A 27,923-nucleotide genomic window follows, 5' to 3' on the forward strand; every position below is an offset into this window, starting at 1 on the left:
ATTTGAAATGGGTGTGCTAAATCTTTGATTTTGGATGAGTTAATGTTGTTAAATTGTTAAAGTTCATGTTTTAATTGTGTTACTAGTATCACTAGCTTCGTTTTGATGCGTAGGTTGATTAAGAAAACTTCAAAAACATGAATATTGATTTTTGTGGATTTTGGTTAGGGTTTGATAGACTTAAAACGAGCTTTTGATGCTTTGAATGTCGTGAAATGTTATTTGTGAGTGTTTAGTTGTAATGTATGTTTCATTACCTTCGAAACGGCATATCGTATGTGTAAATTGGATTCCCGAATCATAAAATACGTTTTACGAACTTGAAACTTTGAAAATAAACCTTTCTTGATCAATTGACGAGTTTTCGGTTATTGTAAATGATGTTTTTGATTGATGATATGTGGTTAGTTGTATTCCTTGTCGAAATAGCTTTCCGATGATATAAAATACATGTTCTAATTGTTTGCGGATCATAAAATGTGATTGTTTGTGTTTTGGTTCGTGCATACTTTTGAAACTGACCAGGTACCAGGCCACGGCCATTGTCGCGGCGCGACAGGCCTGGCCGCGGCGCGACATAAGCCGCGTCCAGATTCTGTTTCCCTTGACCTTTTTACTAAAAATGTTTGACATGTTCTAGACCTCCGATTCACATGAGACTTGTTCTAACATGCTTATATATGAATAAAAACCTCAGAAAAATAGTTCGGGACCCGACCCGACCCCGTTGACTTTTTCGTTGACCTTGACCAAATTTGACTTTTAGTCAAACTTAACAAAACACTTATACAATCGTTCTAATCTTATTTTATACTTGATTCTTGCATGAAACTTGACAACGTGATTCACATGCTATACTTAATCGAGTCGTAACGAGCCATAGGACTAATTGAACACATTTCACCCGACCTTGTGTCGTAACCGGTTAATTGATATAACTTACTTGTTTAGGTCAAGGCTAAGCAACTTTCATGCACACGTTTACTTGTTGAAGTACCTTTATACTCGTGCACTCGAGGTGAGATCATAGTCCCACTTTTTTTTACTCTTTTGAACTTACTTTTGGGATGAGAAAACATAAACGATTCTTTTGAACTAAGTGAACACAAGAACGGGAAAACAAACATTCTACATACGAGTTTAGAACGAAAATCCTCAATCCGATTATCATTAGTTACATCAGATGGTGTAAGCGAGAACTTATGTTATATGGCCATATGGGTTTGACAAACCCTCATTCAAACGGTTCGCTACCGTTTACGAATGAAATATATTTTCGGGAACAGTGTTGTTCTAGCACTAATTGATGGGGTATTCAACGGACGGAACGTTAAGCTTTGATAATTGGGTGCTCGTGAATATTAACTTTTAGAATGTACTACTATTATTTCAATTTTGCAAATCTTGTGGTTCGACTTACTTTACTTTTACTCACTTACTTAAACCTATGATTTCACCAACGTTTTTGCGTTGACAGATTCTTCTATGTTTTCTCAGGTCCATACTTGGTTATTTGATACATGCTTCCGCGTACACTCATACTTGCTTGGAGTCGAGCATACATGCATACACTCTGATTTCTTGCTTGGGGTCGAGCATACATACATACATACGCTAGGGATAGCACTTTTGGATTCAAACTTTTGTTTACATACTTACGCTATTTATAGCAACTGTGTTTTTCAACTTATATTATGTCGCAAGTTATTTCATTTATACTTTATGACTTTTGTAAACTTAGACTTGTTGTCGAACGGTTTTGTAAACTAAACTTGCAAGTCTTGCACCTTTCAAATGAATGCGACATAATTTTGGTCAAACGAGTCTCATATAGGGACTACGACCACGCAACGGGACCTAAGTTAACGGCGCCGTCAATAACGGTTTTGGTCGGGTCGTTACATTCGGCTAGTTCACTTAGTGTAGGTGTTGTTTGATCCCCTTCTCCTGCCATTTTTAAAGAAGTTGTTTCTTTGTTAGTGACTCTTCGATGTTGTTGTAAGTTCAACAATGGTTCACCGGTTTTTTTATATGCGGATTTATTGTGCACCATACACGAGGTAGGAACACGGCTCTTGATACCACTTGATCCGTTACGAATTTAATAGTCACAACGAAATTCGTAAGGATGTTGCGTTGTGTTTGTTTTTGTTTTGGTGATGGAACCAAGTTAATAGATTACGTCAGATAGTATGGATATTAGTTGAGTTTAAGGTTAATGTTTTGGTGATAAAGTCAGGAATGTACAGCAATTGGGGAATACTTGTTTTTTTTATTTATTGATCTCTCTTTAATTACATATATGCAAAAAATAAGTAACTAAAGGCTAATTCCCTATTCTCCCTTTTACCATACTTATAATCAAAAGTAAAAGAGGCAATTCTCCATATCCCACATATCATGCATGAAAGTAGGAACATGGGTTACTTGTTCAACCCACTACTCCGGATCAAATTTTTTTTTTTTTTTTTTTTTTTTTCAAGGATCAATATGCAACATTTTTGCAGGTAATTTAACTCTAATGTATACAGAACTATTCAAGTATCCTTTTAGTAAAATACGGAGTATTAAGTACACACAAAGTAACAATATTCAAAACTTCTATAAGTACAAGGGAAATTTTATACCATCAAGGGTGAATCCTTCATCATTATGTCAATTTTACCTCGGATACGTTTATGTCAATTTTACCTCGGATACGTGTAAATAAGGTTTAAGATACACTTTACTATACTTGTGAAACTTACTTTCAACAAACTTTGACTGCAACAATACACTTATGTCACTGAGACTTGTTTGACAAGGTCGTCCAAAAAGTTGACAACTGTATATTTGTACTTTGACTAGATGACATCTACATATGTGTAATAAACATTTTATTTTTCATTAAATTTACCTATATGTCAATTCTTATACAGTACTTGACGATCTTTCAAATTAATTCAAGATCGAGCACAAGTTCAAGCGCTACCTCTATAACCCTTGCACAACTCGACCTCTTAGACACGTCAAACACGAATTGTTGAACTCATTTACCCACGTTTACACCTATTACACCTTAAAATTAATTTAATATTATAAATAAATAAAAATGCTAATCATAACATTTAACTAATGGGAAGTTGTGATGTGGTCCAACGGTTGGTGGCCTGTTTCCTTAAAATCCAGGAGTTTAAAACGTAAATTTAATTTTTAATTTTGAAGGAAAAACATAACCCATCAACAGTTTTAACGGGCTTTATCTTCCTACTCGCAGCGAGCTATTTTTCAACTCCACGATCATTAATCTCGAAATAGACACTTTTTTGAAAACACTAAGCACACTGACATCTAAAACGGGTCTTACCACATTAGTCGCTTCCTCTTCTGTAAATACTTAACACTATGTTAAATATGAATATGCAAGTCGAAAGTCCCCGCCGCATCGTGTGAGCCGATTTGGATATCATTCATAAATATTTTCAATAAATAATTTGAGCCCCTTAATTTAAGTATGTAAAGTACGTTATAATATGAAAATTTAGCACTCTTTAATAAATGTTAACCATTGGCACCACTGAAGCTTGATTTGAGTGGTATGGGGGGTGTGAGAGAATTTTCAACTTTTGATGGTACTAACAACATCAAAGCGATTTGCGAATGTCTCCGGGTTTTTTTTTTTTTTTTTGCAATCTTCGATGTTACTGCTAACATCGTCTCGAATCAGTTTCTTCCTAACGTGTGTGTGGGTGACATATGATCGCGAACTCCTCTGGGTGATGGCGATATCGCTGTTAGAAAAAAAAATGTTAACCATTGGCTTAAACTATCATTAAATTCAAATCATGAGCTCAGTAGTTGAGATCATGAGCTCTTTACAAAAGGTCTTAAATTCAAATCATGTCTAGCATGAATATTTAGTGGTAATAAGAGATGAATTGAAAACCAAACATAAAACCTTCTACGTTTTACTTACGGTAACTTATTTTACCATTGGCTTGATGGCTATAGCCGGCTATAGAACATCTTACATAAATAAATTAAACATTTAGCAAATAAAATTGGCGCGTGGTTACAGTCCATTCACTTAAACATCCAAAGTAAAACGCAAGGCGGTAAACAGTCCACCAGCTGCCCTACCACCGCCGGTACTCATCGATAACATCCAAAATTATCATCCACAAATGCTAACAAATCTTAACCGTTTTCCCGCCATTCACTTTGCTTTCTCTACTATTTCCCCCTATCTCTTTCCTTTCACCTCCGTCGCTATGGAAACCGCAACTCCGGTAACTGACGACAACCATAAACTCGGTTTCAACCGGCCGGAAATGTACTCGGGACAACTTAACGGCACCGCTATATCCTACGACCGTCATGTTATCCTCTGTTACAAGACTCATGACACGTGGCCTTCTAGAGTTGAATCATCTGATTCGCATCCGTTTCCTAAACTTCTTGCTGGTGCTCTTAAAGCTCGCAAGAACGATATTCCTGTAAAGGTTAATTTCAACACTAATTTTAATTTTAAAATGTTTTTTTTTTAATTATATTTTGCTTTTTGAGATTAGTGTTTTGATTTTGAATTTGTAGACCTTGTTGACGATTTGTGAAGGACGTGAAGATAGTGAGTTATCAGATGGAGATGTATTGCTTTTTCCTGAAATGGTTAAGTACAGGTATTGTACTAGAACAGTATATTTGCCCTAGGGTTTTCAGTTTTGGGTTTTTTATTTTTATTTTTATTTTTTTCGTTTTCTACTAAACTTAAATATAATTAGGTTTATATTTGTTTGAAAATGAGATAGTACTAAGTTATTGCTCCTCATATATACTGATGTAATGTAGTGATGTGTTTATGTGGTGCCCAATAGAACTTTTTTGATCCAGTTCTATAAAGTACTCCGTACATGATATATAAAAAACAAACACTACAAAACATCTTCTCCAAAAAGAGTATAAGTTGGATTATTATATGATTTATATTTATATACAGCATAGTTTTATGCTTTATGAATTATGGAACAGGGAAAAGAAACATATGTGATATTGTCTACTAATCATCAATAAAAAAAAAATCTGATGATTTTCGTGGTGCATTTGTTTGAAGAAGCAATGCGTTTATTTGATTATTACTTTGTTTTTCTATTTGCAATTATATGTTTTATAGGTGCCGTTCAGTTTTTTTTAACTGCGTTTAGGGGTCACTGACGGGGTCCGAACACGATGTCGGAACCCACCCACCCGATCATTTTTTGGGACGAACCAATACAGTCCTACCGCCTCTCAAGAGGAAACCCCACGACGAATCCATACGGGCATCGCGTATGGTAAAACCCCCTCGGGTGAGGTTTGAACGCAAGACGTCCGAGACCTCCGAGACCCATGCCCATGAAATGTATGAAATGGACGGGTAACCTCAAGGGAAATATTTTCCAGTATGGGAGTCGAACCGTAACCTTCCCTTATTGGAAGTTAGGTCACCACCAATCATACACGAACACCTTGAAATAAAATCTTAAAATACGCCATTTGATGGAAGTAAAAGCTTCCGAGTATGAACTATTTTTATCATCTGTTATGGGAAAGTAGTTTGGTAGTTTACTCACCGATTTTTTATGATTGAAGGGGATTAAAAGAACCGGACATAAATAGCTTTGTGGAGGAAGTGATTGTGAATAGAAAACCATGGTCTACTGGAGTTCAGGAGGTGATGACAGGTTCACACATATTTGTATGTGCTCATAGTAGTCGAGATAAAAGGTGTGGTTTTTGTGGGCCAGTTTTAATCCAAAAATTTAAAGAGGAGGTTGAACTAAGGGGATTAGGGAACGTGTCTGTGACTGCTTGTTCACATGTTGGTGGACACAAATATGCAGGAAACTTGATAATCTATAGTGTTCAAGACAGTAAAGTTTGTGGTCATTGGTAAGATATTGCACTTGCCATGGTTTCTTTATATGTGTTTCTAGGAGTTACTTTCTTAATATTAGATTAACTGTGCATTTTTTATATGAATACATTTTAAGGAGCTCTATTTGTCCTTATGTATTATATCTTGTGTTGTTTATGTGTTTCAGGTATGGTTATGTTACCCCAAGTGACGTGCCTGCATTGCTTGACAACCACATAGGAAAAGGTGAAATCATATATAGGATTTGGAGGTAATTTTCGATAGTAAGATTATACTGTATATATTTTTTATATTAGTTCACATAAGTTACTAGACCTCTTTGGACATTATCACGGAATGGGATCTTCTCATGTTGAATTTGAACACGAGAGTCATGTCTCCTCACACTTGATTAATGAATCAGTAGATAAATTTAACCTTAAATGTTTGAATGTGGGTCCCAATTTTTTCAATGTGAGGGAGCATTGTTCTCATGTTCAAGTTTAACATGAGAGCATCTGAATTCCTTTATCACCTAGTACTCATAAAAAGTCCAGGTACCAATTGTTGTGTTGTGTGGTATGTTATATGAACATTTTCTGCAATAGATAACTGGCATTTATGATTAATGGATAACTCTTACAATACATAACTGGCATTTGACTTCCTAATTATTTATGAAATTAATTAATGTAAAAGTGTTTCGGGTCAACTCATCCATACTGAATACCCATTTTGACCCCTTACACAATCTGTCTGACCCACCCATATTGCCACCTTTACTTGACTTACTCTCACTTCAATCTGTTGCAGGGGCCAAATGGGTGTTCCTATGGTCAAGAAAGCTCAGAAGACGGCTGAACAGGCACTCCCAAACGGACATGACTATAAGGACATCGAGCAGGATACTCAAGCAACCAGCCCCAAAGAAGAAAAAGAAAATGGAGGATGTTGTCAAGGTGTCAATGGCTTCTCATGCTGCAGAGATGAAACACCCGAAACAGAAAATGAGAAAAAGGAAGCTATCAGTATACTCGATTTCATTACGAAAAAATGGGAGAAACATGAGATTTATACAGTCAGCGCTGTAGTTGGAGCCGTGGTAACTGTTGCTGTGGCCTATAGCTTTTATAAAAGGTTAAGATGATATGTGTACAGTGTACACATCTTTTGTGGTGCCCGTTTGATTTGATTTTCTTTTGCGGGCGATATTATATGATTACAATGGTGAAACAAACGTTAACGCCCCATAACTTATGAAGGCGGGTTCCAGTTACCACGGTTTATAATCACCGTACAAGAACATTAAATATTCCTGTGTATTGTGATTGCTGTATACAGCATTTAATATAGTGAATCTTTTATTTGGTGCCATTATATTAACTGGCAACTGATGCACTCCGCGTCTGGTCCTTTTCTATATAGTACAATTAAGTAGCTAAATTTTAGTTTATAATTATAATATAATGAATAATGAATGAATGAATTGATATATTTAAGCATGTTCAACTTGGCTGGATTCACATTTCATTGTATAAGTGCTCATAAGTTTTATCAACATGAAATAGATAGAAAGTGAAAGGGAAAACAAGCCCAAGACATTAAACAAAGCCTCCAGTGGACCCAGTTATCAATTTGTACAAAGTGTAAGTTAAAAACGTCCAACCCAACGTTAGTCAAAGATTTTGTTAACGATAGCTTTAAGAACTCCGGTTAATACGTTTTGAAGGCTTGTATAATTTAATAAGTGTTACCATTAAATCATCTTGTAACCACTTTGTGCATCATGTTTAAACGTGTTAACTCGTTAGCAAAACTTAACAAATTTTTAATCAGATAATAAAATACGGAGTAAATCAAAGGAAATCATCATTAAATTAAATCAGACTCGAAATAAGTCTAAGTTAATACGAGTAATAAACGAAGTTAATTAAATAAATTTTATTAGCACAATATCATCATTAAACAATGTTAGACTTCCCTGTTTGAAAATTTAACTTTAATTTTAATTTAATGATGATCTCTTTTTATTTTGGAATGTGATTTTCACACACTACTTTTTGATCCATGTACAATTGTGTCTCATAATATCACAGTTATGCCCTTACGGAGTTGAACTTATATTATTATTGTAAATATAATTAAAGATAATATAGGTAATTAGGTGTACATGGATCAAAAATTAAGTCTCATAAAAGCACAGTTATACTTTTAGAGAGTTGAACTTATATTATTATTGTAAATATAATTAAGAGAAAAATAGTTAATTAAGTGTATACGGATCAAAATGTAAAAAGTGATAGTGCTAGTATCACCTCCTTTTGTCTTATTCAGTTTTTTATTATTCAAATTTTTGTATTTTATTAGACGGATGGAATAGATGCAATACGCGGTATTTCTATAGATTGATTATTCTATTCTTTAAATAAATTTTTTATATTTGTATTTCTCTCTTTTTTTTGTCCACACCGTTTTCAAATTCTCCATTTTCGTCGTATTCCGTTGTGGATTCTCCGTTCTTTGTTGCTGCTGAAATTTGTCAAGGATTTGAACATGGCGATCAATATCATCAATGAAGGAGATGGATCGCCTCGAGTTATATTGCGTGAACCTACCGGATCAACAGCTGAGGTTCGTTCCGTTTTCTCATTATCATCTAATTAATTAATGTATATATATAATCCATATGTGCGTATTGTATCATTACAGAGTTTTTTTGGCGCGAATATTTATATATTTAGTTTATTATTTGATTCCGTATAAAATGTAATTCGACAGATTGAAAAATAATCTGATAACTCTGTTGATAGAAACAAGTAGTTGATGGCTTGGTGATTAATTTTACATTGGTGTGATGGTTTTAGGAATTGCAAAAGTTATTGTAAAAATTGTGGAACCTGTAACATGTTTTTGAACCGAGAAAGTTAATGTGAATTATATAATGATTAACGTAATGATTTTATAATCGTAATGAAATACTAGTGTGTAGAAAGTATCTCAATTGAATGAGCCTGCTGTAACTTAAAAGTTTGTAGGGCAAATTGACTATAATCTTGAATGTTGGATGCCTTTACTGGTTAATGATTTGATTTGTTTTTTGATTATATATTTTATATTAGGTGCTCTTGTATGGAGGTCAGGTTGTTTCATGGAAGAATGAGCGGCGAGAGGAGATACTTTTCATGAGCAGTAAGGTAAACAGTGGCGATTCTAGGATTAGAACTGAATGAGGTCCTGAAATTTTTTTTTTTTTCCGTTATAATTATATTTGAAAACTAACTTGGTGGTAGTTTACTTCGAAAAAATACAAATACGAAAAATGTATAGGATCCGAGTAGTTATATATAGTGGTGTCCTATACAGCTTAAAAGAGAAACTATAAATTCGAAAAATATATGGGGTCCTATAGTTGAATTTAGTGGTGCTCTATACCAAATTAAATGATATTTTATATAACTAGTGGTGTCCCATGACCCCACAGGTCAAAACATTCGCCACTGAAGGTAAAGCGGTTGTGTATTTTAAAGTTAACACTCCGTGTATTTTATGAATTTCACTTATTTGATAATACTTTGATGTTAGAGTCACGAGAACGGATCTGTATGTCTCCTTCCATGCTTTGGTTTGTGTTTATAGTGCTCTGTTTGTATGTCTTACTCATATCATTATCTGTGTATGTGCATTTGTATGTAGTGTTTATGGGTCACATGCATCATTACTTTAGTCCTACCAAATACTCCTTAAATAGGACTCATTTTTCACATCTTCAATAATTACGAAAATGGTTAATAGTGAAACAAATGAGATTTTAGCTGAGATACGAGTATTGTTCTGCACCTTGACGGTTATACATTTAAACGATCTGATTCAAGAAATTTAATGTAGCTAATCATGGCTTTGTAAGCATACTACATGAGGGTCCCTAACGGACGAAGAGTTATGCTTTGGGCGGACTTGAGATTGGTATTACAGTATGATCATGCATGTGGCTCTTGGTTATGGGATAAGAGTTGAGTGTATGAGATAGAGATATGCACTAAAGCTGTAGATGTGTGATCATAGAAGGTTATTATAGTTGATGATTATGTTTTGTTGTAATAACAAAGAAGTCGATTTTGTGGATGTAGTTTCATATTCAATACAGGAAAACATAGTTGTATTTCATTTTCTATTTGATTCTTCATATCTAAATCTATCTATTGATATAATTATATAGATTGCATTATGATCATGAGGGCATGCTTTGTTTTCAGGCTGTTTCGAAACCACCTAAACCCGTAAGAGGAGGCATACCCATTTGCTTTCCTCAGGTTAGCATTGAAAAATGCATTATACCTTTTATCACTGTCTTTAAAATTAGTATATCTTAGCCATAATTTGCACATACAGGTTGCAAATTTTGGTACACTAGAGCAACATGGATTTGCAAGGAACAGATTATGGGCAGTAGATGAAGATCCTTCACTCTTGCCTCCAGCTAACAATCAATCAATGGTAGATCTTGTATTGAAATCAACAGAAGATGATCTTCATACATGGCCATATAGGTACTTACATGATTTATTTGTAATATTTGGTTAGTTTTAAGCTTTTTTACTTGATATTTAGTTGGAGTTGTACACTGAACGGTGTGTACTATGCTGAAATTTGTTTATATGTTTCACTAGATTTGAGTTGCGGCTTCGAGTTAGTGTGGGGCCCAACAAGCTCACTTTGATTCCTCGTGTGAGAAATGTTGATAGCAAGGCCTTCTCGTTTACTATTATGCTGCGTAATTATTTCTCTGTATCGGATGTCAGGTTTGTCTCATTTAACTTGTAATAGTTACCCTTTTAGATTAATCATACAAAAATAAAATATCGCCAGCATCACAACTTCTGGCCATTATACTAGATCACACGTATATTAGGTTCATTGATGAACGTTTTAATTTGCAGTGAAGTACGTGTTGAGGGACTGGAGACACTTGATTATTTAGACAATTTGTTGAAGAGGGAAAGGTACACAGAGCAGGCGGATGCCATCACCTTTGATGACGAAGTAAGATTTTTTATCAACTATTTTTGAAGTTTGGTGTTTACTAGAGGTTGTGGTTTCAATCTGTTTATTTACAGTTGGTCCATTTTAGTTATTGTTAACAGGTAAAATGGGTTCATTTAAAAACATGTGAAACCAATCTAAATTGTTACTATTTTTCTTAGTTGAAGAAAATAGTACGGAGTATGATGTGTTTGTAGGTTGGTCCAACCCAAACCAACCCGCTCATTTTACCACCCCGGTCTATGTTATAGACAACTTCTTTTAAACAAGGAGTTATTGCTCCAAAATATTCCTAAGAGTTTGTTCAGTTATAGTGTACATTTTTGTCTATGATAATCCCCAACTGCTTTGAGCATTTCATGTTCTTTTTTTAGATTGATCGAGTGTACTTGAGCACGCCTACTAAGATTGCTGTAATAGACCATGAGAGGAAGAGGACAATCGTCATACGTAAAGAAGGAATGGTGGATGCAGGTTTTTATTATTTTCAGATTTCACAATTGATCTGTCAACTATTATAATATTCCGATATAACTTATTATAATGACGCGATGATGTGGACTTTGCAGTCGTGTGGAATCCTTGGGACAAAAAGGCAAAAGCGATCCCAGATTTGGGTGATGAAGACTACAAAACGATGCTATGTTTGGATGCTGCTGCTATCGAAAATCCAATAAATTTAAAACCCGGTGAAGAGTGGAAAGGTCGTCAAGAGTTATGTACTGTTTGTTCAAGTTATTACAGCGGCCAGCTGGACCCACGCAAGGTTCTTTGTGGCTTACGCTGATGTCACGCTCATTTTCTTTAACTATATATTTGATTGCTGTGCTGCCTAGCATATGGATTTGGACTTAGGACTCTTTAGAGATAGCATATTTATAGTTTCATTGAATGGGATGTGAATTTGAATGTTGCATTTTTGTCAGAAGCTGATCGACTAGATACCAAACACTTATTTTATTGATTATTGCATTAAGTAATATACAAATACTTAATGCATAATTGTGACGAATTTGTCAAATTTAATGATGGAAATATTACCATCATTTTCAGAGTCAAGGCCATATTTTATTTTAATTTTTTTAAATTCATTGTCCAATTACCATGTATGTATATTAAGCTAACTTAGCTCCATTAGTTATTGAAGTTTGAGAGTGGATCTTATCAACTTGAAATTAAACTGAAAAAGATGATCAAGAAATGACCCACAAACAATGTCGGATGGTGACAACCACATTTATACTTACATCAAGGCTAATGGTTGTATCCTGATGCCCTTTTGGGTTCATTGCTCATATAAAACCATTTCAAATCTTGAACTACCGATATCTGCTTAACTTCGTTTATGAAAAGTAACACCACTTAGGCAAGATTACTCATGTTTTCCACCCTTAATTGTTCTCACTTTATTTTTGATGATCACCCCTTTTCAGTGTTGGATCTTTACATATCCAAAAACTACCTGATTGCTGATGTGGACATTTTACTTCATTTCGTTTATCCACAAGTCATTTTCCATATTCAGTTCCTTCATCCGCCAACGAATCTTAATTCAAGATGCAAACCACCGAGGTTCTGCCTGAGTGGTATAAGCCATGTGTTGATTCCGGGTCCACGCCCTTGAAAAATAGGCGGGGGTTCGAATTTCAGCGAGAGCGTTTGTGACGGCCCGGAAATTTCTGACCAAATTTAAACTTTATCTTTAAACGATTTAATGTTTTCGACACGATAAGCAAAGTCTGTAATGTTGAGTCTCAAAGTTTTGGAACTATATTCATGTAATCAATTATTCTTTGACTGTTCTCGAAGATTCACGAACACTATATATATAACTTAATGTGCATATATATATATATATATATATATATGATTTCAAGTTATTTAGTAAACGATAGTAACATTCGATTATTGATTCTATTGATATTTAGATAAGTTAACTAAAACGTTTAAGATGAACCAGTAAAACACTAATTTGCTACAGTATTTTCGAATTGCTACAGTACACGAAAAGCTACAGTGTTTTCGAAAATCACTATTTGCTACAGTAAAAAACTTTGCTACAGTAAAACACTATTTCAAAATGAAAATGTATATATGTATATGTATATACTACGAGACGATGATTTATAGAAGCAAATAACCAAAACACTTAATTGATTAAAGCTACACTTCGAGTGACATAGTTTATCAATGATTAAGTTTAATTTTTGATAAAGGTACACGTCGCGTAACGAAAAGTAGTAGTTTTCTAAACGTACGAAAGGACGTTCGAAAAACCGGAACCGGGACATAAGTCGAGTGACGACGTACGACTTATCGGAACAAAAGTTACAAGTCCACTACGCACGAGAATATAATATAATATATAATTAATTTATATAAATTATATATATTATATATAAATATAATAATATGTCGACGAACTACAAAACAATCGAGTGTGAGCTGGATCCATGAGCCATGCGATCGCATGGCTATAGCCCATGAATCCCATGCGATCGCATGGGTAAAGTTGGTGGCTCAAGTGCTATAAATTCGATCGAATTTGCGTTTTGTTCACTTCACTCTATTATATATTACTCCGTAAGTTATTTATTTATTTAAATAATTATTATTATTATTATTATTATTATTATTATTATTATTATTATTATTATTATTATTATTATTAATCTTATTATTATTAGTATTATTAATTAGTAGTATACATAAAATAGTACGACGAGGTTATGAGCATGTCACTTTCAAAAATGGGTTTTCGAGCGGAATAGAGCTAAGGAAACTACGGGTTATAGCTATAGAGGTTATGGGTAATGTTCGTGGGTATTGTTTGCAAATCAAACCTAGTGTTTATCATCTCTGTTACGTCTACGTACTTTCCTACAATATTGAATCACAATATTGATACGTGAGCATTCATATCTTATCTTTTATATATTAATTGTGTATCCATGTCTAGTGCTCGAGTATATATATTTATGCATGCTTGTATGCTAAATTTCCTCGTTAAATAGTTTATGATGAATCACGAATTAAATACATATATTACTGATAAAAGGTATATGATATGCATGTTTTTGGAAAGCTGACGAAAAATCAATAACTTTTCATTCAGAAATCGCGTAATTTCGATGAACGAATTAAAAGATATGGTCAACTGAATTATGATTGACGTTAATTGGAATTGCTTTTGAATCCGCAATTGATACTTAAACAACTTGTTTATAAGATTGATAAATTTGATTTTTGAATACTACTAGCCGAGTAAATGAATCCTTATATAAGGCACGTCTCGTCTTGTTGAGCAATTGTCAAAACTGATTGTTTTATCATATTTTAAAGCCTTATTAAAACTATAGTTTAATTTTACAAGAATTGGGAAACTATGTGAAATGTTAAAATGTTAAAACTATAGTATGCAACAGCGGAAGCTCTTAGTATTCACCTGAGAATAAACATGCTTTAAACGTCAACAAAAATGTTGGTGAGTTATAGGTTTAACCTATATATATCAAATCGTAACAATAGACCACAAGATTTTATATTTCAATACACATCCCATACATAGAGATAAAAATCATTCATATGGTGAACACCTGGTAACCGACATTAACAAGATGCATATATAAGAATATCCCCATCATTCCGGGACACCCTTCGGATATGATATAAATTTCGAAGTACTAAAGCATCTGGTACTTTGGATGGGGTTTGTTAGGCCCAATAGATCTATCTTTAGGATTCGCGTCAATTAGGGTGTCTGTTCCCTAATTCTTAGATTACCAGACTTAATAAAAAGGGGCATATTCGATTTCGATAATTCAACCATAGAATGTAGTTTCACGTACTTGTGTCTATTTTGTAAATCATTTATAAAACCTGCATGTATTCTCATCCCAAAAATATTAGATTTTAAAAGTGGGACTATAACTCACTTTCACAGATATTTCCTTCCTCGGAAATAAGACTTAGCCACGGATCGATTCACGAACCTATACAAATATGTACATATATATATCAAAGTATGATCAAAATATAATTACAATCATTTTTATTATGTTTTAAAGATTTGAGTGTATTAAGTCAGGTGTCCTCGTTAGTAACCTGCAACTAGTTGTCCACAGTTAGATGTACAGAAATAAATCGATATATATTATCTTGAATCAATCCATGACCCATTGTATACACGTCTCAGGCTAGATCACAACTCAAAGTATATATATTTTTGGAATCAACCTCAACCCTGTATAGCTAACTCCAACATTACTGCATATAGAGTGTCTATGGTTGTTCCAAATAATATATATACATGGGTCGATATGATATGTCAAAACATTTGCATACGTGTCTATGGTATCCCAAGATTACATAATATATTAGAATACATATATAATACAATATAAGTTAGCTAGGATATGATTTGTATAGATTTGTTAAACATTTCCCGTAGCTAAAAAGATCAAAAATATCCAATCTTGTTTTACCCATAACTTCTTCATTTTAAATCTGTTTTGAGTGAATCAAATTGCTATGGTTTCATATTGAACTCTAATTTAAGAATCCAAATAGAAAAAGTATAGGTTTATAGTCGGAAATTTAAGTTACATGTCAATTGCTAAAGAGGTAGTCATTTCCGTCGAAAGAACGACATCTTGATGACCATTTTGAAAAACATACTTTCACTTAGAGTTTAACCAAGATTTTTGGATATAGTTTCATGTTTATATGAAAAATTATTTTCCCATAAGAACAATTTTAAATCAAAGTTTATCATAGTTTTTAATTATCCAAACCAAAACAGCCCCCGGTTTCACTACGACGGCGTATATCCGATTTTATGGTGTTCATCGTGTTTTCAGGTTTTAAATCATTAAGTTAGCATATCATATAAATATAGAACATGTGTTTAGTTGATTTTAAAAGTCAAGTTAGAAGGATTAACTTTTGTTTGCGAACAAGTTTAGAATTAACTAAACTATGTTCTAGTGATTACAAGTTTAAACCTTCGAATAAGATAGCTTTATATGTATGAATCGAATGATGTTATGAACATCATTACTACCTCAAGTTTTCTGGATAAAACTACTGGAAATGAGAAAAATGGATCTAGCTTCAAAGGATCCTTGGATGGCTTGAAAGTTCTTGAAGCAGAATCATGACACGAAAACAGTTCAAGTAAGATTTTCACTCGAAATAAGATTGTTATAGTTGTAGAAATTGAATCAAAGTTTGAATATGAATATTACCTTGAATTAGAAAGATAACCTACTGTAAATAACAAAAGTTCATTGATCTTAGATGATTACTTGGAATGGATTAGAAAGCTTGGAAGTAGACTTGCAAACTTGGAAGTATTCTTGATTTTTATGAAACTATACTTATGGAATTTATGAAGAACACTTAGAACTTGAAGATGGAACTTGAGAGAGATCAATTAGATGAAGAAAATTGAAGAATGAAAGTGTTTTTAGGTTTTTTGGTCGTTGGTATATGGATTAGATATAAAGGATATGTAATTTTGTTTTCATGTAAATAAGTCATGAATGATTACTAATATTTTTGTAATTTTATGAGATATTTTATGCTAGTTGCCAAATGATGGTTCCCACATGTGTTAGGTGACTCACATGGGCTGCTAAGAGCTGATAATTGGAGTGTATATACCAATAGTACATACATCTAAAAGCTGTGTATTGTACGAGTACGAATACGGGTGCATACGAGTAGAATTGTTGATGAAACTGAACGAGGATGTAATTGTAAGCATTTTTGTTAAGTAGAAGTATTTTGATATGTGTCTTGAAGTCTTTCAAAAGTGTAAGAATACATATCAAAACACAACATGTATATACATTCTAATGAAGTCGTTAAGTCTTCGTTAGTCGTTACATGTAAGTGTTGTTTTGAAACCTTTAAGTTAACGATCTCAATTAATGTTGTTAACCCAATGTTTATTATATCAAATGAGATGTTATATTATTATATTATCATGATATTATGATGTATGAATATCTTTTAATATGATATATACATTAAAATATCGTTACAACGATAATCGTTACATATAAGTCTCGTTTCGTAATTCTTGAGTTAGTAGTCTTGTTTTTACATATGTAGTTCATTGTTAACACACTTAATGATATATTTAAATATCATTTTATCATGTTAAATATTGTGTATCAATATCTTAATATGATACATATGTATTTAGTAGACGTTATCATAACGATAATTGTTATATATATCATTTCGAGTTTCTTAACTTAGTAATCTCATTTCTTATGTATATCACACATTGTTAATATATTTAGTGAGATACTTACTCATCATAATCTTATGTCAACCATATATATATATATATATATATATATATATATATATATATATATATATATATATATATATATATATATATATGTCTATATATACCACAACATGTAGTTTTTACAATTTTGTAACGTTCGTGAATCGCCGGTCAACTTGGGTGATCAATTGTTTATATGAAACTTATTTCATTTAATCAAGTCTTAACAAGTTTGATTGCTTAACACGTTGGAAACATTTAGTCATGTAAATATCAATCTCAATTAATATATATAAACATGGAAAAGTTCGGGTCACTACACTTGTTTTTTCTTTTTTTAATTATAATATTAATTAACCAAATACTATTTATATTTTACCCACAACATCACAACAATGCATTTACCATAACGCCCCCTTCATCCCACAACAATGCCACATCAGCAAAAAGCACTTCCACAACATTACAACACCACAACACTACTCTTATGCGTAGAGAATTGTCCAAGTGTCAAGATCAATAAGTAAATACTTTTGAAATATTCTTCAAATATTTATTTTTCAATAGGAAGGTGATACACACCCTTTCTTTATATATTCACACCAACTAATACTATTGATTGGTGATATTTCTCATTTACACTACGTTTCTAACGCAATATCTACCTCGTTTTACTCGGTTTTGATCTTCATTGTGCCTAAAAGTGAAGAATATGGGAAAAGTCGCGTTCTAAGCATGACTGCAGTCTTAAGTGTGAAATTGGTGTAAAATTGACCAATATGTTGTGCAAAAGATCAAGAAAACTGCAAAGTGAAGAAATCTGACCAAGAACGACATTCCAATACATGGAAACGTCGTTCTAAATGCCAGAACGGCATTCCAAACTAAGGAACGACGTTCCACCTGCATAAAAGGGCGTTTCAGGTCCGAAGAGTGACGTCCCAATACAAAGGAAATGAAGAAAAATGAAACAGAGCTTAAAGAGGCCGAATTGGGAACGACGTTCCTAATTAAGGAACGAAATTCCACTTTCTAGTATAACATAACGACGTTCCACATAATGGAACGGCGTTCCATATGATCGGGCAACAAGAACGACATTCCAAATACAGGAACGATGTTCAACTGGGTTTTCTGGGCAGATTTTTAATGAAAAGTATAATAGGAAAGAGATGGGGTTTTCTCATTAGTGAGTGTAGAAAGTAGAGTGCAGTTTTGGAGGCTGAGGTTAATTAGGGTTTGGTATCTCACTAATTAGGGTTTTCATTAAGTTTTCATCAAATTTCATCATCTACATCAAGGATTTGGGGCTAGCTCAAAATCTAGGGCTTATTTCTTCATCATCTTCATCTTCTACATCTAGCTCAAAGTTGTAATTTCATAGTTTGGTACAATTTCATCTTTAATATTGCAATATGATGTTTGAATCTTCTTTTACTTTTAGTATTCTGTTATCTAGCCATGCTTGGCTAGAATCTTATATGTACACTTGATTATGAAGCTTGTAAGCTAAGGATTGTTCAATATTTATGTTTATGATTGTGTTTAAATGAAACTTATGAGTTGTTGATTGAGTTTTGTTATTAGAATTAGCTAAAGAACCTTTGCTGTAACATCCCGCATTTTTCCGTTAAATTATTTTAACGACCGTCTTTTTTTTTAGATAATATCTTCCGTTATCTAAATTCGTAGTTTCCATTGACTAACGTTCATAATATTTCCGTTACTTAAATTATAACATCACTCGTTTACTCGAGCGTTTTCAAAATATTCGTTCGGTAAAATCCCGCACCCGCTTCTAAACTCGAGGGACTAAAATTGACACGGGGCAAACTAGTTGACTAGGTTAACTAGTCCACCCCAAATCACCACCATTCAATCATCTCCATCTCTCTCTCTTTCTCTCTAGCAAGAACACACACACATTTACCAAATTCAATCATTCATCATCTAAATTCGATCTAGGAGGCCAACATCAAAACAAATTACGTATTTGGAATCCTCTCTTCATCCTCTACAATTTGATACCAACTTCATCTCGTTTGGGTAACATTTCTAAAACTCTAGATTTCTCTAAATTCGTTTTTTTGATTTGAAATGGTGTTAGTTAGTGTCTATGGCTCGTGTCTAGCATGAATATATGATTTACTTGCTCGATTTGTTGTTTGAGTAACTAGTATGAACAATTGAAATGGGTGTGCTTAATCTTTGATTTTGGATGAGTTAATGTTGTTAAATTGTTAAAGTTCATGTTTTAATTGTGTTACGAGTATCACTAGCTTCAATTTGGTGTGTAGGTTGATTTGGAAAAACATCTGTGACGACTCCGTCAAAACACTTAACGGCTCCGTCACTTGGTCCCACAGCTTGATCGAAACTCTATATGAATTTAATAAAACAACCTTGCATTCTTTATTTAAAAATGATTTCCTATAAAGGAAATCTACTAAAATGTATAAGTTTAGAAAAACTATACAATAATACTTTAACCAAAAGTTGACCAAAACAAAGTCAACAAACAACCACTATTTAATGTAACAAAATAGAATGCAAGTTAATGTTTAACAAAAGCTGCCATCATAAATATGCAGACTCTCTAAGCACAGCGAAAGCAATCAATCATGAACCTGAGAATAAAACATGCGAGTAACTGTCAACAAAAATGTTGAGTGAATTATAGGTTTAATATTGCAAACAATATTTAATTTAAACAATAAAAATTTATGTTTGAAAACATAAAAGTCCTTTTTAAACCACCAAATTATATGCTAGAAAACATATAATAAAACATTATTCCATTTTCCGTGAGCCACCTGGTAACCACTTAACCCTTTATTTACCCTTGCCAAACACAATAAATAATATACACCGAACAAGTGTATCTACAACAAAATACGAAGTACTAAACATTCCGATAACAAATTGCTAGCGCGACTAGCTCGAAATGGGGTTGTCAAACCCGATAGATCTATCCATAGGATTCGCGTTCACCAGTAGAAACCAGTGATTACAGTTACCAGACTAGGGAATATTTTTGTTCAACTCACAATGAATAATTTAAACCAACTTTCACTTGTGTCCAGAATATAAAATAAATTGCATGTATTCTCATCCCAAAAGATTTAAAATATAAAAATGGGACTATAACTCACCTTATTAGCAAACGAAGTAACCACACAATTATGCGAACAGCAAATGAAGTAAAGTGATCATGAATGATCACAACGCCGACCTATAAATAAAGCAGGTCGATATAAATAACTAACTTAGGTCAAGTCTTAGTATGATAGCTATTGTACATGTTGCAAGTAGACATAGAACAATACTCAACATGCATCGGTTTGATCGGAACAGCGTACGGACACACACTTTCTATTTTTAGAAAGTTTCTATTTTTAGCAGGTTTCCATTTTTGGAAAGTTTCTATTTTAGGAAAGTTTCTATTTTTGGAAAGTTTATATTTTTGGAAAGTTTATATTTTTGGAAAGTTTCCAAATTTAGAAAGTTTCTATTTTTAGAAAGTTTTAAGTTAGGAAAGTTTCCTTATTTAGAAAGTCAACAGAAGTCAACTGAAAGTCAAAGTCAACCGAAAGTCAACTCAAAAGTCAACCTTGGTCAAACATAGTCAACATTAATTTTAAAAGTGCATGTTATAATAATAACATAAGCTATAATGTTTATTAAAGTTAAAAGTGTATAATTAAGTCATAACATAAGTTTAATAAAATTAAAATGAATTACTAAAGTTAACATAAGTTGAAATGATATAATTAATATAACATAAGTATTTAATTAATTAATTAAATATTAGTCATAATATAAGTATTATTAATTAATAATAAATTTTAATTCATATCATAAGTATTAATAATGAATTATTAATCATATCATAAGTTTCTAATTAAAATTATTAAATCATAAGTATTTAATAATTAAATCATAATTAAATAAAACTATGTCTTATAATAATTAAATAATTATTTAATCTTTATTATAAGTCTTAAAATAATATTCTCATAAAATGAATTTAATACTTATCATAAGTATTTTTCATTAATAATAAAAGTATTATTAATCATAAGTTTAATTAAAATGTTAATTAAATCATAAGTAATAATTAAATGATATAATAAATATATATCATAAGTCTTAAATGATAATAATTACTTCTTATATCACAAGTAATTAATCAATAATGAAAATCATTATTTTTATCATAAGTTTTAATATTTAACCATAAGTTTTAATTCAAAAGTTCATCGGGTCATAACTTGAGCCCCGGGAATCAGTTTTCGGCGAGCCTTATATATATCTTCGCCTAACCAACCCACCCGACACATTAGTGTGCTCAAGAACATCCCAAGAACAGTCACCAAGTCGTGACTTACAGCTCTAAATCAGTTTGTACCTTTAATCCGCTCAAAAACGTATTTTAGTCATAACGGGTGATCCGTGGCTCGGATTTCGATGACCCGAACATGAAAGTTCATCCCATCATCAACCCTAACACACTAGTACACCCTAAAGACTCCAAAAAATGGTCACAAAGTCGGACCATAACTGAACCAATTCGTTTTCACCATTTAATCTTTACAAAACACCATTTTAATCATATCTTAAGCTCCGGGAATCGAAACGACATGAATCCGGAGTCTAAAATTAATGTCTTGATGAGAGGAACTCATCTAAACACTTTAATTTCACATTTATATCAGTTATATTTACAGAAAACAACGAACAAGCTGCTGTCCCAATATTATCAAACCGAAAACATGAATTAATGAGCAATTCTACGCATATAATCAACAATACAATAACATGTAAGCATCATACTATTAATATAACATATAAAAACAGTAAAATATAAGAAAAATCAAAAATTTAGGGTTAGGGTTTATACCCTAATCCAGAATCAACAAGTATAATCGCGTAAAGAACGGAATGAGGAACGCGTTGATGCACTTTAATTGATGATCCAAGCTAGCTTTCAATTGATGGTGATGATGATGATGGTTGATATGGGGGACGGCAATAATGGGGAGGGAGGAAGAAAAGGAGAGCAAAAAGGGATAAGGGTTTGTGAAAAATAAAATGGAATTTTTAAATGAAGTAGTAAATGAAAAAAAAATAAAGCACTCCCCCCCTTACAAAGGGTTCGGCCAAATAGGTTATGGGGGTGGGCCCCATGGCCCAAATTTTGTTAACTGATAATTTCCTTGTGGCCCGAAAGCCCGAACGAATCCCGAAACGCGAAAACGCACTTACGCGGTTAAAAATCCGGAAAGATAACAAACGCGCGACGAAAAATAAATATAAATACACCTTATAATAATATGATCTTAAAATATCATATTTAAAATGTTTAGGATTTAAAAATCCCGAAAGCTCGACCGTTGGTTTGAAAACCGAAAAGATTCGCCGGATGGAAATCCGCGACACGTAGAAACGTATAGTTTAAAATATGAATACAAATATTCATATAACACATAATAATTAATATATTACTATAAAATAATAATATAGATCATAAAAATGACGTGGCACGAATAACAATTAACGGTCGTTAAATAATTAACGGCAAAAGATAAGGGAAAAAGTCGGGTCGTGACAACATCACTAACATGATTATTGATTTTGTGATTCTTGGCTAGGGTTTGATAGCTCTTAAAATGGACTTTTGATGATTTGAATGCCATGAAACATTGTTAGTAAGTGTTTAGTTGTATTGTATATTTCGTTACCTTCAAAACGGCATATCATATGTATAAATTGGATTCCCGAATCATGAAATGCATTTTGCGAACTTGAGACTTTGATTATGAACATTTAACGATCTCTGGACGAGGTTTTTGTTGTTGTAAATGATAAACTCGATTGATGATATGTGGTTAGTTGTATCCTTTGTCAAAATACCTTCCCGATGATATAGGATACATGTTTTGATTGTTTGCGGGTCATAAATTGAGATTGTTTGAGTTTTGGTTCGTGCATTTCTTTGTTGCAGCAAAACAGGGCCTGGATACAGATCTGAACGCCGTCCAAATTCTTGGACGCCGTCCAGTCCTTCAGACTTGGACGCCGTCCAGGCCTTCAATACTGGACGCCGTCCAGCCATTTTGGACGCCGTCCAGATGAACTATCAGGGGCTGTCCAAAATTGTCGTTTTTCGTTTAATTCTAACTATGCTACGCACCTCCGATTAACATGAAACTTGACCAACATGCTCATATATGATTAAAAACCTCAGAAAAATAGTTCAGGACCCGACCCGAACGTGTTGACTTTTCATTGACTTTGACCGACCGAAGTTCGACTTTTTGTCAAACTTAACCAAATGATTGTGCAATCTTCCTAACTTGTTTCTATACTTGTATCTTACATGAAACTTGACAAATTGATTCACATGCTATATTTAATCGAGTCGTAACGAGCCATAGGACTAATTGAACACATTTCACCCGACCTTGTGTCGTAACCGGTTAATTGATACAACTTACTTGTTTAGGTCAAGGCTAAGCAACTTTCATGCACACGTTTACTTTGTGAAGTACTTTTATACTCGTGCACTCGAGGTGAGATCATAGTCCCATCTTTCAACAACTTTTATACTTTTAAATTATGGGATGAGAAACATATACAGTTTTATACTACATACTTTTATACTTTGAACACAAGTACAAGGAAACAAACATTCCACAGCGAGTTAGAACAAAAATCCTCAATTCGATTATCATTAGTTACACTTGCAGGGTGTAAGCGAGAACTTATATTGTGTGGCCATACGGGTTTGACAAACCCTCATTACGGACGGTTCGCTACCGTCTACGGATGAAATATATTTTCGAGAAACAGTGTATGTTCTAACACTATTGTGATGGGGTTCTATGGAAGGAAACGTTAAGTCTTGATAATTGGGTGCTCGCGAACAATACTTTTGGAATGCAAACGATTTAGATAATCAACGTTATGGAAATACAAAATCTTGTGGTTCAAAAACAACGTTTACAAACACCTATGATTTCACCAACGTTTTTCGTTGACAGTTTTCTATATGTTTCTCAGGTTCATACGTGGCTATTTGATACATGCTTCCGCGTACACTCATACTTGCTTGGGGTCAAGCATACATGCATACACTTTGATTACTTGCTTGGAGTCAAGCATACTTACATACGCTAGTGATAGCACCTTTGGATTCAAACATTTGTTTACATACTTACGCTATTTATAGCAACCGTGACTTTCAACTTATATTATGTCGCAAGTTTATTTCATTTATACATTATACTTTTGTAAACTTAAACTTGTTGTCGATCCGTTTGGTAAACTAAACTTTGTAAGTCTTGTACTTTTCAAATGAATGCGACATAATTTTGGTCAAACGAGTCTCATATAGGGACTACGACCACGTAACGGGACCTAAGTTAGCGGAGCCGTCAATGACGATTTTGTCGGGTCGCTACAGATGGTATCAGAGCTGGTTTAACCTTAGCCGTAAAGGTAGTCACGCGCGCCGGCTGTCAGGCCGGGCACCCATACGGACTATGCTTTTTGGCGGGTTAATCATAGAGGGGGTTCTCACAGTGTTACCTGTGACGAAGCATTGGCTCTTACCCCTTGCGATCCCTTGGAATTTGAGGGTTGGCAGTTTGGCAGAAATGCGGGCCGTAAAATCAGTGTTTGAGGTACACTCAGTGGTCACCAAGCGGTTAGCTGGAAAGGCACTGGGTGGGTTTCTACCCCATCTGTAGCTACTTGCAGGGTCGCTACAGATGGTATCAGAGCGTTGGTTGTAGGGAACTAGGATGTGCATTAGTGTGTCTGACAGAGTCGTTAGGACGCATTAGTGAATCTAGACTACAACCGGATAGTTAGCCATTGCATTCTGACATACATTTGCTATAGATAGCACTTACTTGACTACTTGTGCATTATACTTGAATTATTCTTAGGCAACTTATTAATGGTACCAAACTTTCATCATACGAATCGGTATTCTGCCACTTTCTGGTAAACCACGTTAACTTCAAGATTCGTACATGAAAGCATGACAACGACTTCATTAGTCACACTTGTTCGGGAACTCTGTCTCCCAGATTGTTATTCGCCACCGTCTCAACTTACTATCGGTGCCACACCAGTGTTCTTCACTATCTACCACTTCTTGTTACTACCATCACTACTCTAGGTGAGTATCGTCGTCACTACTTATCACTACGGTTGCGTACTACTCGTTATCATAATTCGTTACTCTTTTCGTGCCTAAGGACATTATTGTTTGACTTGAACCGCATTGACTTGAACAATCATTTATACACTCCCCTCGGGAAACGCTCCTTCCGAGTTGCACTAATTCTTTCGATTTAATACGAGTCACGTTAGAGACATCGTTACACTTTGTTCATTTTAAAACTTCATGATTATACGAACTTGAATCTATGGAGTGATGTGGGAATGGAGGTATGAGTTAGCGTAATATAACGACACTCGATCAACGTGGTTATATTACGGTAAGTCATACCAAAGTTCTAATGACACGTGATGGTGGTTGGACTCGATCAACCTAATCACCACCATGTGCCATGTACATGACTTCATCTTTCTTGATTGGATATCCGAAAACCCCGAGAATACTGATAACAACCATACCCGGGACACATCTTCGATTATTGTCGAACCATAGTTATGCTTCCGAATGAATGGCAAATTCTTTCAACATCAGACGTATGTTATAAGTGTATACTATCTCGTTTTCGCATAGTTTTATCGACGAACTACAAACTGTTTGGTATGCTCACATCGAGGCGGAAACTTCTCTCGCATTACACTCGTACTTCCGTTTAAGTAAATCATTATTCTAAACTCTCAATGGAGAGAGAGACTCTTCACGTTATACTAGTATTCCCCACGAAGGTGAATAGTCCTAACAAACGTTTTCGAAAACCGATAAATCTTCCGCGGTGCGAAATTCTTGAGAAAAGGAAACTTGTTCTAACTAAAGTTTTCAAGTCCTAACAAACTTATTCAAATTTATCTTAAGGAAATGTACCTCGTTTCGGATCGAGATCCTCGTTTCACTTCTTGATTTAGGAGTGCCTTACAAAAGTCTCGGGACCACGTTTAGACATGAGTACCGCGTATCACCCACAAACCGACGAACAAAGCACATGCACAATTCAACCTTGAAAACCGTAATACGAATTTGCGTTATCAACTTCAAATTTACTTGAGAAAAGTATTTGCCTTTAGCCTAATTCTAGTACTACAATAATTTTCATTCGAGTATTAACGCCACACCTTTCGAGAACTCATATAGCCACAATTGTTATTTTCTAAATTGTTGAACCGAAGTAGTTGACATGCAAACCACCGGACCCGGACTCATTCATGAGATAACCGTTATGATCGTTCAAATCCAAGAAAGGCTCAAGGCGGACCGTAGTCGCCAAAAGAGCTATGCCGATGTTAGACGTGGACCTCTCGAATTCCAAGTGGGTAACCGCGTAACGTTAAAAGTCGCACCTTAGGAAGGTGCAATCCGTTTCGGGAAACGTAGGAAGCTAAATCCGCGATACACAAAACCTTTTAAAATCCTGGGGCGTTTCGGACCCGTTACTAACCGTTTAGATTTTTTAACTCATTCGAGTCTCCGTACATCCCACATTCTACGTATCAAACTTAAAGACGTGCCTTGCGAAACCAGGACTTGTTACCCTCTTCGACGAACCTACTATCGATGACAAACTTTCCTTCCTAGGAGAACCGGTTGAAATTTTGAATCATGAAACCAAACTCTGAAACAACGTAAAACCCCGACTGTCAAAGTTCGTTGAAATGCCCGATGAAGTACTTTCACTTATCCGTAGAATGGGCAACGCACGATCTCGATGAAGGAACAACGACTACTACTTTCAACTAAATTTCGGGACCAAATTTCTTTTAAGGTGTAGGTAATGTAACATCCCGCATTTTTCCGTTAAATTATTTTAACGACCGTCTTTTTTTTTTAGATAATATCTTCCGTTATCCAAATTCGTAGTTTCCATTGACTAATGTTCATAATATTTCCGTTACTTAAATTATAACATCACTCGTTTACTCGAGCGTTTTCAAAATATTCGTTCGGTAAAATCCCGCACCCGCTTCTAAACTCGAGGGACTAAAATTGACACGGGGCAAACTAGTTGACTAGGTCAACTAGTCCACCCCAAATCACCACCATTCAATCATCTCCATCTCTCTCTCTTTCTCTCTAGCAAGAACACACACACATTTACCAAATTCAATCATTCATCATCTAAATTCGATCTAGGAGGCCAACATCAAAACAAATTACGTATTTGGAATCCTCTCTTCATCCTCTACAATTTGATACCAACTTCATCTCGTTTGGGTAACACTTCTAAAACTCTAGATTTCTCTAAATTCGTGTTTTTGATTTGAAATGGTGTTAGTTAGTGTCTATGGCTCGTGTCTAGCATGAATATATGATTTACTTGCTCGATTTGTTGTTTGAGTAACTAGTATGAACAATTGAAATGGGTGTGCTTAATCTTTGATTTTGGATGAGTTAATGTTGTTAAATTGTTAAAGTTCATGTTTTAATTGTGTTACGAGTATCACTAGCTTCAATTTGGTGTGTAGGTTGATTTGGAAAAACATCACTAACATGATTATTGATTTTGTGATTCTTGGCTAGGGTTTGAT

General features: G+C 34.0%; 2 protein-coding genes across 2 annotated transcripts; both read left to right on the top strand.

Moving 5' to 3' along the window:
* The first annotated feature begins 4,055 nt into the window (after positions 1-4,055).
* On the top strand, positions 4,056-7,246 carry LOC139857335 (altered inheritance of mitochondria protein 32-like). Its single transcript, XM_071846079.1, has 5 exons — positions 4,056-4,481; positions 4,573-4,658; positions 5,608-5,907; positions 6,060-6,143; positions 6,686-7,246. The coding sequence occupies exons 1-5, from the start codon at positions 4,164-4,166 to the stop codon at positions 7,017-7,019; spliced, it is 1,122 nt and encodes a 373-aa protein (XP_071702180.1). The 5' UTR covers positions 4,056-4,163; the 3' UTR covers positions 7,020-7,246.
* Positions 7,247-8,425: 1,179 nt separating this feature from the next.
* LOC139857211 (putative glucose-6-phosphate 1-epimerase) lies at positions 8,426-11,775 on the top strand. Its single transcript, XM_071845951.1, has 8 exons — positions 8,426-8,503; positions 8,992-9,066; positions 10,126-10,182; positions 10,262-10,419; positions 10,540-10,671; positions 10,810-10,912; positions 11,287-11,386; positions 11,482-11,775. Exons 1-8 carry the CDS (start codon positions 8,426-8,428, stop codon positions 11,697-11,699), a joined length of 921 nt encoding a protein of 306 aa, XP_071702052.1. The 3' UTR covers positions 11,700-11,775.
* Positions 11,776-27,923: the final 16,148 nt, after the last annotated feature.

The sequence above is a fragment of the Rutidosis leptorrhynchoides genome, chromosome 7, assembly GCF_046630445.1.
Source record: "Rutidosis leptorrhynchoides isolate AG116_Rl617_1_P2 chromosome 7, CSIRO_AGI_Rlap_v1, whole genome shotgun sequence".
NCBI classification, from domain to species: Eukaryota; Viridiplantae; Streptophyta; class Magnoliopsida; order Asterales; family Asteraceae; genus Rutidosis; species Rutidosis leptorrhynchoides.